This window comes from Phyllobates terribilis, unplaced genomic scaffold, assembly GCF_046119375.1.
Source record: "Phyllobates terribilis strain yellow unplaced genomic scaffold, ASM4611937v1 Scaffold_5__5_contigs__length_657084704, whole genome shotgun sequence".
In the NCBI taxonomy this organism is placed as follows: Eukaryota; Metazoa; Chordata; class Amphibia; order Anura; family Dendrobatidae; genus Phyllobates; species Phyllobates terribilis.
In genome coordinates, this window is record NW_027362765.1 from 231,825,041 (window position 1) to 231,842,622 (window position 17,582).

Sequence of the window (17,582 nt, forward strand, 5' to 3'; positions counted from 1 at the left end):
AGGCGCGCGGTTTACCGATGTCCTCTTTTCAGCTCCAACAGCCAAAATCCAGTGTTCTTTGAGCTCGCGGAGACTCTTCACTTACCCCAAAATGCAGTGGGAATATGCAAATTATCTCCTCAGGACTCCTCCCCTGGTTATTGAAGGCTGAGAATATAGAAAAAACATTTCAGGAGTATAAAGGCCAAATAAGAAATGTAAAAAAGAAATCAAGCTAGCAAAACTATCTACAGAGCAACAAATCGCCAGGGACATTAAATTTAAACTCAAAAAATTTTATACATACATCAATGCCAAAAAAAGTAAATCAGATGGTATCGACCTTTTAAAAGACGATAATAGCGAGATAATTATATAGGACAAATAAAAGGCTGAGATATTAAACAGACACTTTTCATCCGTGTTCACCAACAAACAGTCTGTCCCAGGAATCTTTCAACAGGGCAAAAATCAAAGTTCACCTCTTAATATAACTACCGTATTTTTTGGACTATAAGACTCACCGGACCATAAGATGCACCCCAAATTTTGGGGTGGAAAATAGGAAAAAAATATTTTTTATAAGATGGGGGTCCGTCTTATAGTCTGAATAGGTATCTTACCTGGAGGGCGTTGGAGCGAGGGTCACAGGAGGCAGGGTCCTTCAGGAAGCCGGTGGAAGTGGATGAATGCTGTGGACCCTGGATGTGACGCGCCCCCTGGGCTTCGCCTGTGTGGGGATACCCGGAACCGGACCTGTTGTGGATGCTGGGGGTCGTAGTCCTTGCGTGGCGGGGACCCGGTTCCGTGGCTCAGGGTGGTCAACCCAAATGGCGGTCTATTTATAGGGGTTTTGTGATTAAATGTCCGACTACGCCACCCGTGGATTGAGGTCAGAGCGAACCGCCACTGCAGAGCAGACCGCTGAGGCTGGTGTTGTGGGTGCAGCAGAGAGTAGTACAACTCCCCACGGGAGGAGTATAGCCTCAGGGCAGCGAGTGCAGATGTTGGGGGTGATGCTGCGCGGGAGCAGCAGTAACGACACAGAGTCCTGTAATGCAGTCCAGAGTATTTACTCACAGTTCTTTATCCATGTTACTCCAGCTGGTCATAACGTCCCACGTCGCACTATGCTCACCAGGTGAGGGGCTCGGCCTACTCCCAGATAACTTTGGAGCGTTTCACAGGATCCCCTTTGTCTGTCCTTTCTCTGGCCTGTCATACCCCGCCAGTGACCTCGCTTCTGTCCGGCTGCCTCGGGCCTTCTCCGGTAAACGTTGGTGCCGTTTCCCTGACCCTATGTGGTGCCTTCCTAGTGGGTGTAGCGAGGGGCTGCGCCACATAAAATGTCACAGCCTCCGGTTTCTAGCTGAGGGTAGTTCCCCGCCTCCACTAGTTTCGGGGACCGGTCTCCCCCTTTGGCCTGACCCCCCTACGCAGGTAGATTCGGGCGTGCGGTGGCGACTTGCCAGTCCACACCCCTGGGGTCCCTTCATTCCCTTGTTCCTGGAGCCTCCTCCGCTCCTCTTCCTTCCTTCCTTCCTCCAGGCTCCGGCCGCTCTCTCGGGCCTGCCTGCGGAGCAGAGCCCATGCAGAGCCTCTGCTCCCAGCCTCCTGCTCTCTCTTCTTCTCTCTGACTGAACTGAACCCAGAACTAAGATGGTGCCCACCTTTATACCTCCTACTCAATGCACCCAGGAACTGCCCTCTCCCTCCTATGCACTACAGGGTCCCCCCTTCCTCGGTGATCCCTCCCCCCACTCCAGCCAGGGACAGGGACTGTCGTGCTCTACTTGGAGCATATCGGTCGTCCTGCCCCCCGGAAATGTGGTGCAATGCATGCAGGTGTCAGGGTCCTGATCCACACTCCATCCTTACCTGGAAGTGAGATATCGAACATCTGGTTGAGATGCAATACCTCTGTAGCTGCCGAACCCTCGGGGCGCTACATTCCCCCCTGGTAAATCACAGCACGTCCGCGGGCTGGAACAGAGCAAAAGACAATGCAAATTAGGACATGCAATCTTTTTTTTTTTTTTTTAACTTTTCACACCATAAAACTGCCAACTGCATACTACTTCCCTTTATGGGGAACAGTTTCTCTTTTCACCTACATATAAAACATTCTTTTTAGTAGAAAACATATAAAACATCAGCAGCAGCATATCGACGGCGAAGTCTCTTTTCAACAGGTCATAGTCCTTTCCGCGACCAGGTGTCCATTCTTCTTAAGGTGCAAATTTTTGGCAAAACTTTTGAACATGAGGGACCCGTTCATAAACCCTCAACGTAGGCCCTGGGCGTGGCTGCAGGGCATAGGTGATCCGGTCGTTGGACCACGTCTTCCGCCACGCCAAACGGATTTTTGTTCTGAGGTCCGTTGTTGAAACGTTTATAAAACCAATAGAGGGCACTTTAGGAAGTGCAACTATTTACATGGATTGGCTGCTCCCAGTCCTCAGCCGGATAGTTCACAGAGGGTTGGCTGCTCCCAGTCCTCAGACAGATATTACTGACCCGTTTCCGGGTAACTTTTGACAAAACAACAATTAACAGTCCCCAGCCGGGGTGAACTTTTATCAAACTTTTTCTTCTCTCACCCTGACGGGCAACTATATACAGTCAGACTGTCGCTCATTAGTAGGGATGTCCTTCTTGTGGACGCTCCTCCTCCTCGCCATACTCTTCAGACCTGTCCGGGTCCTCTGGGTAGTAGGGTTCAGGGTAGTGCTCTTCCTCTACCCGCTGGACATTGAGGGCATACAACCCCCGCAGGCCTCGATGTCGGGTGTAGGACACCAGGTCCCCCGGAAACAGATCCCATCCCCGGTGACCCTCGGGCAAGTGGCTCTCCACGTCCCTTCTATTAACAAAAAGGTCCGTGTCTGTCGTTGGGTCCCGGATAAAACCCCACCCCTTCTCCTGGTGGAATTTAACCACGGTCCTGGTAATTTTGGGACCGCGTTCAGCTTGGGGGTTTCGGCGGGTCCGCATCTTCTCCTCCGCGCTCCGGGCCTGCAGCTGCTCCCTCTTCTGGCGCCGCGTCTGCTCCTCCTTCTCCAGCTGCGCCACCTCCCGGCGACAGAATTCTCACCTGCGGGCTTCGGCTGCCCACGTCTCCTGCGAGAACCCCATCAGGTCCTCCCCGCTCTGGTCCCACTCTATCTGGACCTCTTCCTCAGGGAGCTGGGGGATGGCGACTGGCTGTGGAGCAGGCGGGGCTTCGGCCCCTGCGGACAGGTCCCTCCGGTGGCAGGGGTGAACCCATCCGCGTGGCAGGGGGACCGGCTCTCCATCGGGCCCGGCGAGCTGGCTGTATAGGTCGGTCCCTAGGTGTGGTATCGTCGGGACCGGGGGCGCACGCTGTTAGAAGGCGCCTGGGGAGGTCAGGCCTTGCGACCGGGCCTGGAGCGGGCCGCTCCCGGCCACACCCGGGATCACGGGGCACGGCGTGGGGCGTGGTCCGGCGGCTGTGCTCGCGGCTTGGGGCCTAGGTGCCGGCGGCAGGAGCGGGGGAGGCGCAGCGACTCCCGGGACGTCTGGCTCCACGATGGGGTCCAGAGGCAGGTCTGTAGCATCAGGGCTGGTGGCAGGGGTGTCCCCCTTACCTGCTTCCAGGGCTGCGCTGCTCTCGGCTTCCAGCCTCTGCTCCTCGTCCTCAGAGGCTGGCTCGCTGGCCGGTGCTGGCGGCATCACTTGCTGCTGGGTCGCGACCCGCCGGGCCATCTCCTCTCTTCATCCCACTATGGCCTCCTGCTGCGCCTGGACCATCCTCCGGTCCTGATCCTCCAGTGCAGTCCGAAGGAACTCCGGGTCTTCTCCAGGGAGCTGAGCCATCAGCTCCGTGAGTGTTACAGGGCGGTATTCCGTGTATTAATTATTAGTGTCAGGCTTGACTATCAATAATCAATATCCGGCTAATACCTTGCCTGTTACTACTCCGATTCCTTTACTATACACTATACTAAATGGCGACTAACTGAGACAAAAACCGTGTTATCAATAAAATATATTTATTACACAAGTCTACAGTTAATTCTACTATTTAATACCACACTGACACTGAATATAACAATAATAATACGGATATACAATTAACCCCACAATAACCTAGTTACACGTCCCGCCTACTTACCTAAAAACATACATACATTAATTACAGCCCACCCGCCTATCACTATACTATCCCTATGGAGGAAAAGAGGTTACAAGCAGTGATACTTAGCCACTTGAAGATGCCTTGGCTGCAGATGTGCTGCTGAATAAGGAGAGGCAGAAAAGGGGACTCAAAGGGTTAAGGCTGGGGCTGAGAGGTAGGGAGATGAAGGGGAGTAGAAGCAGAGCAGCAGAGTGTAATGCTGTGAGAGGTCAGTTGCAAGCTGCTGCACACAGACACAGATGCTGCTGGCAGGTCTGCAGAGGAGAGGGCAGAGGGACAGTGGCTGGGAGGACACAGAGGGGCAGACAGGACACGTGGGGCAGGAGAGGGGACACAGAGGGGAGCAAGCACAGAGGGCAGGTGTCAGCTAAAGAAGAAGAGTGGGAGCACTGCTGCTGCTGGGTATTTAAATCCAGCGGGGCGCGCTCCCGTTAGGCCACACCCCCCGCTCCCGTTTGGCCACACCCCCATCTGCCTCCTGAAGGTGTGCATGCAGGGTGCGAGAGCCTAGCAAATCTCTGGGCACACGCATCCCTGCCGGTATCTGCGCGCGACCTGTCGGCAGGGCACTTTGAAGTGCAGAGCATCCACACTGATATGATTATATCAGTGCTGCTGCTCAGACCCCTGCAGGCAGTGTCTGCTCCAGGACAAAGGATCTCATTCATCCTTTTTGTCCTAGCAGTGTGGTGACTATCTACTGACATGGTAATTGACCATGTCAGCACATAGCCACAGACAATAAGATGGACAGATGTCCACCTCTTTTGATATGCCCAGACTTTCTTGTCCTGGGCATATTATATCAGGGGCATATGCATGGGGACATTATTATAAGGGGGACGCTCATATGAGGGAAACATGGGGCGACGTGAGGGCATTATATGTAAGTATAACCTGGGACACTTCCTTTTACAATCCCCCTGTTGTCGAGAACACGACAATGAAATTTGAGGGAAGTGTTGTACTGGGATTTATTTGCCTACTCAAACTCAAAATAACTGGTAACAGTTCAGGATGGAATAAAGTCTAATTCTGCACTTTGGTATTTAGACATCACCCACGTGGCCATCAGTTCTTCCCTGCCGTTCACCGTAATCTAACGTCTCCATCCATAGAAAACACCTGGCTTCTTTCTTGGTCTTTAATCAAAGTTTTTTTGTCATCAAAGTCTTTTTTTTTTTTTTTCCGTCTCAGTCTTTCCTTGGTTCTGGCAATCTTCAGGTAATCGCTTATCCCAGAGCCATCATTTTACTGGTCAGACTCTGGACTGGCTTTCACCCTCACAGTCCATAGGTCGGCCAACATCATCTCGTGTACACCCCTCACCTTGCCAGACTTTCCGTTACTCTCCGACAGCTTGTTTCCGCTGGGTTTTGAGTATGTCTGGCTTGATGAGACTGCTGGGTGTCACAGTCTGTAGTTGGGCCTCACAGCATTCTTTCAGCGGAGGCACGACTCCCTTCAGGGACGACTTTGCCTTTGCTCAGGGACGACTTTGCCTTTGCTCCGGAACGACTTTGCTTTTGCTCTTCCCCTGTAGTGTTGATTAAAGAAGATCGTTGAGGCGGTTCCTCCATGAACAGATACGCAGATCTTTACTAGTCAGGACAGAATTTCTCGAGTAGGGAGTGATGTCACAATACCTAAGTAGACTGCGGGAAGAAACACCGTCTGATTCTAACAGACATTCAATCCATCCCTTACGAACTTCACAATAGCAAGGGTTGAAGTGGCAAATACCTTAAAGTGAGGGGACCTGTCCCTAGAGAACCTTACTCTTTGGGCATATTATATCAGGGGCATATGCATGGGGACATTATTATAAGGGGGACGTTCATATGAGGGAAACATGGGGCGACGTGAGGGCATTATATGTAAGTATAACCTGGGACACTTCCTTTTACAGTGAGGCTGTACGGGACAGCCTCGGCCTGCAGCAGGCCACCCGTCAGGGTGCTGGAGTCGGTGCTGCTCGCCATCTCCGGGTGTGGTCTGCCGAGACTGATCCAAGCCACACCCTGCCCCCCGGTTTTCTTCTCCTTCTGCAGCAGTAATGACACAGAGTCCTCTAATGCAGTCCAGAGTATTTACTCACAGTTCTTTATCCACGTTACTCCAGCTGGTCATAACGTCCCACGTCGCACTGTGCTCACCAGGTGAGGGGCTCGGCCTACTCCCAGATAAATTTGGATAAATTTGGAGCGTTTCGCAGGACCCCCTTTGTGTGTCCTTTCTCTGGCCTGTCATACCCCGCCAGTGACCTCGCTTCTGTCCGGCTGCCTCGGGCCTTCTCCGGTAAACGTTGGTGCCGTTTCCCTGACCCTATGTGGTGCCTTCCTAGCGGGTGTAGCGAGGGGCTGCGCCACATAAAATGTCACAGCCTCCGGTTTCTAGCTGAGGGTAGTTCCCCGCCTCCACTAGTTTCGGGGATCGGTCTCCCCCTTTGGCCTGACCCCCCTACGCAGGTAGATTCGGGCGTGCGGTGGCGACTTGCCGGTCCACACCCCTGGGGTCCCTTCGTTCCCTTGTTCCTGGAGCCTCCTCCACTCCTCTTCCTTCCTTCCTTCCTTCCTCCAGGCTCCCGCCGCTCTCTCCGGCCTGCCTGCGGAGCAGAGCCTATGCAGAGCCTCTGCTCCCAGCCTCCTGCTCTCTCTTCTTCTCTCTGACTTAACTGAACCCAGAACTAAGATGGTGCCCACCTTTTATACCTCCTACTCAATGCACCCAGGAACTGCCCTCTCCCTCCTATGCACTACAGGGTCCCCCCTTCCTCAGTGTTCCCTCCCCCCACTCCAGACAGGGACAGGGACTGTCGTGCTCTACTTGGAGCATATCGGTGGCCCTGCCCCCCGGAAATGTGGTGTAATGCATGCAGGTGTCAGGGTCCTGATCCACACTCCATCCTTACCTGGAAGTGAGATATCGCACATCTGGTTGAGATGCAATACCTCTGTAGCGGCCGAACCCTCGGGGCGCTACAGATGCGAGATTCCTGGGGCCTGTGGTGGGGCTGGAGCCTGGCTGGGGCCTGTGGTGGGGCTGGAGCCTGGCTGGGGTCTGTGGTCCGGATGGAGCCAGGGCGGAGTCCCGGGCCTGTGAGCGGCGTGCGCTGCTGTCCGGTGGCTGCGGCTGTGCAGCGGTGCGGCAGAGCAGTGGTGGGTGCTGCTTTCCAGTGGCCACGGCCATCTTCATGAAGCTGTGATCCACAGAAAAATGGCCGCCCGAGCTCCCCGGCTCGGGCAGCCATTTTCCTGTAGATCACTGTGCACCCACCGCCGCTCTGCCTCGCCGCCGCGCTGCCATCCACTCTGCCTCGCCGCAGCACAGCCGCTCTGCCTCACCGCCGCACTCACCGTCGCTCTGCTGCATTGGCCCTGCCACCGCACCCACCAGCGCAAGTATCTGGTAAGGTTCGGACCATTTTCCCCCATTTTCCTCCAAAATTTTGGGGGAAAAAAGTGCATCTTGTGGTCCAAAAAATACGGTAATTTAACACAAAAAGAAGTACGCCTGCATCTGAGCAAATTAAACATTGAAAAATCTCCTGGACCAGACGGTATTCATCCACGGATACTGAGGGAATTGAGCTCAGTAATTGACAATCCGCTGTATCTCATATTGTTAGACTCTCTTGTATTTAAGAAAGGTAAGAAGGTGGATCCATGTAACTACCGTCCGGTAAGTCTGACATCAGTAGTGTGCAAAGTTTTTAAGGGCATCATAACAAATGACCTGCAGAGTTATATCACAGAGAATAATATAATAAATGATAATCAGCACAGATTCATGAAAAATAGGCCATGTCTAACCAACATGTTGGGGTTCTATGAGGAGGTAAGTGCAAATCTGGATGATGGTAATGCGGCTGATATGATTTATGTGGACTTTGCAAAGGCATTTGATACTGTACCACATAACAGCCTTAAACTGAAGTTACAGAAGCAAGGACTTGGGGAAACTATATGTAAATGGGTAAGGAATTGGCTAAATGATAAGAAACAAAAGGTGGTCATAAATGGTACATTATCTAAATGGGACGTAGTCAGCAGTGGGGGGTGCCACAGGGATCTGTGCTAGGACCGATTCTGTTTAAGCTCTTTATTAATGACATTGGGGATGGGATTGTGTGTAAAGTGTCAGTTTTTGCTGATGACACCAAACTATGTAGGATATTAAAATCTGATCTTGACATTACGATATTGCAGAACGATCTGGATAAGATGACTGAATGGGCAAACACTTGGCAGATGAGGTTTAATGTAGATAAATGTAGAGTAATGCACCTAGGACGGAGTAATCCTATTGTTATATATACATTAAATGGGAGTATACTCAGGACTTCAGAACAGGAGAATGATTTGGGTATTCTGGTTACAAGTAAGCTGAGCAGCAGTACTCAATGTCAAGCAGCAGCCTCAAAAGCAAACAAGATTTTAGGGTGTATAAAAAGAGAAATAAAATCCCGCGATCCCAACACATTGTTACCCCTTTATAAATCACTGGTGAGGCCACATCTGGAATATGGGATCCAGTTTTTGGCTCCACATTTTAAAAAGGATATTCAGACGTTACAATCAGTTCAAAGGCCGGCAACTAGATTATTACAAGGAATGGAAAGCCTCTGATATGATGAGAGGTTGAAAAAGTTGAGCTCTTTAGCTTAGAAAAACGATGCCTCAGAGGGGATTTACATGAATAAATATATAGGATAGAGGATGCATATACTGTACACATAATTTATTTATGAGGGAGCTACAGTCCAAATCTTGTACTGGGGCCCATAAGACTCTAGTTACGCAACTGTTTATATCCTAATGCCTATATTTAATCCACTTCTGTTTGTTCACAGCGATGAAGTGTTTAGGAACTTTGAGATAGAAATTGAAAGTGCACGCGACCAATACCTTCAGCTTCTGAATAAAAAGGTATTTAAACTGCTTGTGAGCTGTTAATAGTAAAACACTGCATCTAAGGCCTCATTTACATATCTGTGTTACACTTACAGTATAGACCAAAAGTTTGGACACACCTTCTCATTTAAAGATTTTTCTGTATTTTCATGACTATGAAAATTGTACATTCACACTGAAGGCATCAAAACTATGAATTAACACATGTGGAATTATATACTTAACAAAAAAGTGTGAAACAACTGAAAATATGTCTTATATTCTAGGTTCTTCAAAGTAGCCACCTTTTGCTTTGATGACTGCTTTGCACACTCTTGGCATTCTCTTGATGAGCTTCAAGAGGTAGTCACCGGAAATGGTTTTCACTTCACAGGTGTGCCCTGTCAGGTTTAATAAGTGGGATTTCTTGCCTTATAAATGGGGTTGGGACCATCAGTTGTGTTGTGCAGAAGTCTGGTGGATACACAGCTGATAGTCCTACTGAATAGATTGTTAGAATTTGTATTATGGCAAGAAAAAAGCAGCTAAGTAAAGAAAAACGAGTGGCCATCATTACTTTAAGAAATGAAGGTCAGTCAGTGCAAAAAATTGGGCAAACTTTGAAAGTGTCCCCAAGTGCAGTTGCAAAAACCATCAAGCGCTACAAAGAAACTGTCTCACGTGAGGACCGCCCCAGGAAAGGAAGACCAAGAGTCACCTCTGCTTCTGAGGATAAGTTTATCCGAGTCACCAGCCTCAGAAATCTCAGGTTAACAGCAGCTCAGATTAGAGACCAGGTCAATGCCACACAGAGTTCTAGCAGAAGACACATCTCTACAACAACTGTTAAGAGGAGACTTTGTGCAGCAGGCCTTCATGGTAAAATAGCTGCTAGGAAACCACTGCTAAGGACACGCAACAAGCAGAAGAGACTTGTTTGGGCTAAAGAACACAAGGAATGGACATTAGACCAGTGGAAATCTGTGTTTTGGTCCGATGAGTCCAAATTTGAGATCTTTGGTTCCAACCACCGTGTCTTTGTGCGACGCAGAAAAGGTGAACGGATGGACTCTGCATGCCTGGTTCCCACCGTGAAGCATGGAGGAGGAGGTGTGATGGTGTGGGGGGCTTTGCTGGTGACACTGTTGGGGATTTATTCAAAATTGAAGGCATACTGAACCAGCATGGCTACCACATCATCTTGCAGCGGCATGCTACTCCATCCGGTTTGCGTTTAGTTGGACCATCATTTATTTTTCAACAGGACAATAACCCCAAAAATACCTCCAGGCTGTGTAAGGGCTATTTGACCAAGAAGGAGAGTGATGGGGTGCTACGCCAGATGACCTGGCCTCCACAGTCACCAGACCTGAACCCAATCGAGATGGTTTGGGGTGAGCTGGACCGCAGAGTGAAGGCAAAAGGGCCAACAAGTGCTAAGCATCTCTGGGAACTCCTTCAAGATTGTTGGAAGACCATTTCCGGTGACTACCTCTTGAAGCTCATCAAGAGAATGCCAAGAGTGTGCAAAGTAGTCATCAAAGCAAAAGGTGGCTACTTTGAAGAACCTAGAATATAAGACATATTTCCAGTTGTTTCACACTTTTTTGTTAAGTATATAATTCCACATGTGTTAATTCATAGTTTTGATGCCTTCAGTGTGAATGTACAATTTTCATAGTCATGAAAATACAGAAAAATCTGTAAATGAGAAGGTGTGTCCAAACTTTTGGTCTGTACTGTAGGTGTTATATCCATTTTTGTCATGGGTACAACACGTGCCCATTATAATCTATGGAGGTGTCCATGTTTTTTCAAGAACCATGTGTCTGTGCAAAACTCATGGAGACATGTCCGATTTTCTCTGGTATTACAGATGAAAAGGGCCAATATAAGTCTATGGGCACACGTACAGCACACATGCGTATTTAACATTGCAAAGGATTGAGAAGATTTGAAATGTATTTATCCATCTGTGAAAACACTGATGACACACTGACCAAACACTGTTGAATGTAGCACACAATGTAGCACACAATAAAAGAAAAAAGAATAGATCTACCTGTGGCAAAACATTTTTGTCTCCCTGAGCACAACACCAAGGACATAAAATTACTGGTATTAAAAGGTAATTTAAAATCTCAGAGAAACAGAAGAGTCTGGGAATATAAACTTATTACATCCTTCAACACACTCAATGCTGGAATGAATGTGTCACATGGATTTATGTCATTCTGCATCAACTAAGGAATGTGCAGTTCAAACCTGTGGGGTCATCACAAAACTCGACCAGACTTCAATCACCGAACAGTAAAACTTTCACAGTCCTTATCTATGAACTGCTCTAATATTTACGGCCACAGCTGTTTATCCCCTCTCCTATACTCAAAGTTCTGCTTCACTTCACTTGTCTTATCTATTGCATTATTTCTCTGTCCTATTGTGTATAAATATGTGACTCTTTAGATTTCATGTTATACTATGATACTATGACTGATGAAGAGGCCTGAGTAGTCTCGAAAGCTTGCAATTTGTTAACATCTTTTCAGTTAGCGATTAAAAAGTATCAACCATTGAGGACTCTCAAATCTAAATATTTTTCTATCTACTGGCTAACATGGTACAAAAATATATATTTTCCCTGGAATAATACTCAAAATCAAAGTGGAAAATCAAATTACAGGCTGATCCAACTTCAGTGGAAATGCCTCAAGACAAGGAAATGATGCTCAGTAGTGTGTGTAGCCTCCATGTATGACGTATGACCTCTCTACAATGCCTGGGCATGCTCCTAATGAGGCAGCGGATGTTCTCCTTCCAGACTTGGATGAAAGCATCTATCAACTCCTGGACAGTCTGTGGTGGATGGAACAAGACCTGATGTCCCAGATGTTTTCGATTGGATTCAGGTGTGAGGAACAGGCAGGCCAGTCGAGAGCATAAATGCCTTCATCATGCAGGAATGTCTGATACACTTCAGCCACACGAGGCCTAGCATTGTCATGCATCAGAAGGATCCTACTGCACCTGCATACGTTCTCACAATGGGTCTGGGGATCTCATCCCGGTACTTAATGGCAGTCAGGGTACCTCTGGCTAGCACATGGAGGGCCTCCAGAGAAACGCCTCCCCACACCTTTACTGACCCACTGCCAAACCGGTCATGCTGGGGGATGTTGCAGGCAGCAGAACATTCTCCACTTCGTTTCCAGACTCTGTCACGTCTGTCACATGTGCTCAGTGTGAACTTGCTCTCAACCGTGAAGAGCAGAGGGCGCCAATATTGAATCTGCCAATCTTGGTGTTCTCTGGCAAATGCCAATCGCCCTGCACGGTGTTGCGCTGTAAGCACAACACTCACTTGTGGATGTCAAGCCCTCATATCACCCTCATGGGGTCTGTTTCTGATAGTTTGAGCAGACACATGGATGTTAGTGCACTGCTGAAGGTCATTTTGCAGGGCTCTGGCAGTGCTCCTCCTGCTCTTCCTTACACAAAGGAGGAGGGAGCGGTCCTGCTGCTGGATTGGGTCCTACTACGGTTCCCTCCACGTCTCCTGGTGTCCTGTCCTGTCTCCTGGTATCTGCTCCATGCTCTTGACACTGTGCTGACAGACACAGCTACCCCTCTTGCCACAGCTCTCATTGATGTGCCATCCTGGATGAGCCGCACTACCTGAGCAACTTCTGTGGGTTGTACTGTAAACACTGCCTCATGCTACTGTAATTCTAGGAGTGAGAGCAATAACAAGATGCAAAAGTGACCAAAACAACATCCAAAAAGGAAGAGAACTGAAAAATTGTCTGTGGTCATCACCTGCAGAACCACTCCTTTGTAGGGGGTATCTTGCTAATTGCCTATCATTTCCACCAGTTGTCTGTTCTATTTGCACAACAGCAGGAGAAGTTGATTCACAATCAGTGTTGCTTCATAACTGGACAGGTTAATTTCACAGAAGTGTGATTGACTTGGAGTTACATTGTGTTGTTTAAGTATTCCCTTTTTTTGAGCATTATATACCCCATTGTTGCTGGGAAAGCATGCAGAAAATTACTACTAATTGTCGTCAATCCTTTCCTGCAGAAGTACCGCATCCTGGTGTTTAGTGGAGACACAGACATGGCGTGCAACTTTCTGGGTATTGAGTGGTTTGTGCATGACCTTGACCTAGAGGTAAGAAGACTAATGTAATAAATCTCTGAGATCTATTTCTGCCACTCAGTAAATTTTTGATATGTACTCATTACACACTATGTCCTCTTTTTATCTAAGGTAGAGAAATCATACCATCCTTGGATGTACAAAGAAGGAAAGCAGTCACAGATTGCTGGTTACGCAAAACAATATGCCAACCTTACCCTTCTAACTGTAAAGGTATAGACGTGTCTTTTTTTCCATCTGGTCTTTACAACAGGACTGCATGCAGTTTTCTGTTTCTTAATTTTTCGTTGCTATATTTTCTCAACGTATATTCTTTACTTACTCTGAATTATCATCATTGCCAACTTCTCGCCCTGTTAATTTAAAAAAAAGTGAAATAAAAAAAAGTGGCTGGAATGTAGGTATAGAAATGCTGCAACGTTAATCAAAGACATTTCGAACACTTACAAGATTAAATAGCATTAAACAAATGTAAATGCAATAAACAATGTAAGAAAATGCAACTAAACTTCTTTTTGGTTATGTGTCAGCTCGTATGTTTGTCCACTGGATAAGTGGCTAATGCATAATTATTCCCTATTGTTCTAAGTGTTAGGGCAGGTACATACGACCACTTTTCTTTCTACACCAGTAAATCGGTCTGATTGTGTTAATCAGACTCTGATCAGCGTGGGACCCAATTTTCTCAGAGGTGGAAGAAAGAAAGTTTTTTCCACAATCCTCCATTATGCCAGTCTGTGAAAATTGGACCTCACTGAGATGTCATCAGATTTTTTTCAAGGATCCATACACTTGAATGGGCGAATGCCATCCGATTCTCGGAGGTAAATCGTGCATGTTGGGATTTTTCTTCTTCAGACCACTCAGTCCGATAAAATAATCAGACATGTGTCCAGCGCTATTGAATAACATGAGTAAGGCCATGGCCCCACTATCAGTATTTGGTCAGTATTCGGTCAGTATTTTTTCTCAGGAGTGGCAGCCAAAACCAGGTGAGGAACAATCAGAGAAAAGGTATAATAGAAAGAAGTCACCAATTCTGCATTTATCACCCACTCCTGGTTTTGGCTCCCACTCCTGAGAAAAAATACTGACCGAATACTGACCAAATACTGATAGTTGGGGCCGTGGCCTAACAGTGCTATCTGTAAAAACCAGGAAAAGCACTTGTCAAATTAAAACGGTCGTGTGCACGAGCCAAAGCATTCAGAGTTCATACCGGACTTTTATTTGCTAGAAAATAGCTCTAAACATATTTGTCACAATATATTTTTGTTAGACGCCACCTTCCAACTAAGTTCTCTTGCTGCTAGGACCCCTACTGTATTTTGCGGGAAGGCCTGGCAGCAAGTGTTCATCGTGGGGGGAAATGACACATTTCTATTAAAATCAATAAACTGGCAATGCAAACTATGAATGTTTCTCACAGACCTCCTCTACACAATAATACAGTGACAGTGTCTCTTCTCACTGGAAGAAAGCCTCCTCTCCTCTTTTGCATTCAGTTTCTTATGGTACATTCACACTTTGCGTTTTTGACTAGTTTCCTCATGCGTTTTTTCAGTGCATTTTACCAGAGAAAAAATTCTGAATTTTACTGTACCGGCAATGTGAAATCTCATTCACACATTGCTTATTTTATCTTTGCAGACTTGAACCAGTTTCATATTTGCAGCATGTTGATTCATTCAGAGTTTTTGCAGCATTTTTCATCCATACTAGTGAGCGGGAAAATAATCAAAAGACACATAAAAAACAATTTTTTTTCCAGCCAACGGTCCAATATTTGCATCAGATTTTTCTGCTGCAAATACTGAATGTGTGCACACACCCTGATACTTCTGGTGCCCTTGACTTAACACTTATTATTTATTGTCTTGATATACAGTATGTCTGATTTTCCTTTTTTGCTTACTTTCTACAATAACATTAGATAGCACAGTATAATACTCTCCTAAAATCCAATCTTTCTCTGGAGATCCCACATCCTGAATATTAGAAAAAAACAATATTTTAAATGTTTTCCTTTCTTTGATTGACAGGGAGCCGGTCACATGGTGCCGACGGACAAACCTTTGGAGGCTTTTCAAATGTTCAGACGATTCATTGACAATGAGCCATTCTAGACCTCCAGTTCCAGATCATGGCCTCACTGGATCACTCCAGATTGCTTCTATGTTACTGTTCCCATAGATTGCACAGTTTGCTTAAATGTTATGGGTGGCTTTTCAGTATTATTAAATTGTCAGTCGCCTAGCAACAATAAATTTCTCTTTATGCAAAAAGAAGTTTTTTATTCTAACGCAAGGTAAAGATTTCTCATAACTATTGTAGGTGATACCATGATTGGTGCAGAAGATGTAACTAGGGGCTTATACCCATATGTGAGAAAAAAAAACGTTCCGATATCGGGACCAAAAAAACGGACAAGTGTCATGCGAGTTTCATGCAAGTACCATGCAACTTTCTCACCTAGCATCCGATTTACATTCGATTGTCATGCATATGCGATCCGATTGTAATGCGATTTTAACATATGCTTTTACATAGGGGAATTGTCTAGATCATTTACACATAGTTTTCAAAGGAAATATTCTTCACTACATATGTACACTGTGTTCCAAATTATTATGCAAATAATATTTTCTCAGATTTTCCCAAATTACCTATATGAATTGCAGACATTGTAATTTTCCAGTCAAATAACTATTAGAGTACAATTGAAAGGTTTTTGTACAAACTGCCTATGATAACAGTATATTTTTAAAAAAATAAAACACTCAAACTGCACTCAAAATGCATGTTCCAAATTATTATGCACAGCAGAGTTTTCAACCTTTTCATTTTAATAAAGAACAAAAAAATGGTCATTTTTGAAATTATATGCATTAGCAGGTTATTACACACTGAAATCAAACAGTTTTCAACTCAAAACTTTATTCTAGGTGATGTTACATTTGCATATAGAACCGCTGGGTCCCGGCAGTCAAACGTCGAGCAAATGGGAAGTTATTCCCCAATCCACAGATAGGGAATAACATCTAAACTTGGAAATACTCACCAGATTGCAGTCTGGCTACACCCGACAACAAGAATCATCATGCAGTAAGTATTGTGGTCTTGTCGGGTTACCAAGCAAGCCATAAATATTTTGTGTATGTATTCCTCATCTTACAGGACAACCATTTTTACTGTGTTGTGGGCTAAAGATATACATAGCAAATTGTTAAATTGGACACAGGATTGTAAATGTATTCCTTTTGAAATTCAGTATATTACTATGTAGGACTACCAAAATGCTGCCAGTTTTTGGTGTAATTCTAGAGTTGCTGATACGTCAAGCACATACTCTATAATTAGAAAAATACCAAAAAAACACAAATTAGGTCTTGGATTCAGAAAGATGTCGATAGTCTTAAAGTAAAGATGGGAATTTAATTTTCTTTGAAAGGGTTGTCTGAACATGATTAATAAAATAGCATAATGCTTGTAAAAACATGCAATTCTACATTTTACTTCTTATTAAAAATCCCTTCCATCCCCAATTAGCGCAATTAGCCCATATACTGTTCTTGCACAGTGGCCTTCCTCTGTTTGTGTACACCACTATTTGTGACATCTGTGCCCCCATTATATTATATAATGTCCCCAGATTCTTGTCATGTCACTGCATTGTTACTCTTTTGTTCCTAAAAATCAAAATTTTAATTTGTATTATTTGTTAGTATTTTGTAAATCCAGCTTTAGCTTTCAACACTGCCTAAATCCTTCTGGGCATCTTCTCGATCAGATTTAAGCATGTCTCAACCTAAATCTGATCCTAGGTCTCTTCTACAAGTTCCCAAAGTTGGTGCATACTGGTCGATTCACTTGAGTATGTATACAGCTTTTTATTAAACTCTACCCACAAGTGTTTGATTGGTTTGAGGTCTGGGGACTGTGGGGGCCAATGCAGCACCTCTACTTCATTGTCATTGAACCATTTCTTCGCCAATCTCGATGTATGCTTTTTGTCCTGCTGGAAAACTATGTCATCCTTTTCATACCCATAGTACTCAAGTGTACGAAGTAACTCGTCTTGTAGGATACTCACATATAGCTCAGCATTGAGGCCACCATCAATCTTGGTAAAGTATCCAACACCTTTGACTGTGAAACAACCCCAGATCATCAGGCTTCCTCCACCAAACTTGACAGTTCCTTCAATTTCTTGATCTGTTAGCCCCTTTGTCCCTTCTTTCTCCCAGAGCCATTTGCACCCATCAGAGCCTAGTCTATAAAAAGGGCCGGAGCCATACTTGTAGGAAAAGGCCCGCATGACTGTGATTGGGCCAGGAGAGTATAGGGTTAGGGCATTGGATGAAAAAAAGGGGGGTGGAGTAATGAAAGGG

The 17,582-nt window shown here is 46.1% G+C and overlaps 1 protein-coding gene across 2 annotated transcripts in view; it reads left to right on the forward strand.

The window, feature by feature from the left end:
- LOC141272824 (lysosomal protective protein-like) overlaps window positions 1-15,479 on the forward strand; it is a 104,639-nt gene extending 89,160 nt beyond the window's left edge. For both annotated transcript variants that reach the window (XM_073683901.1, XM_073683902.1), the window contains exons 12-15: window positions 8,991-9,066; window positions 13,114-13,203; window positions 13,303-13,404; window positions 15,234-15,479. In XM_073683901.1, coding sequence (XP_073540002.1) covers window positions 8,991-9,066; window positions 13,114-13,203; window positions 13,303-13,404; window positions 15,234-15,317 — 352 coding nt within the window. In that variant the 3' untranslated portion in view covers window positions 15,318-15,479. The remainder of the gene's footprint in view (window positions 1-8,990; window positions 9,067-13,113; window positions 13,204-13,302; window positions 13,405-15,233) is intronic.
- Window positions 15,480-17,582: the final 2,103 nt, after the last annotated feature.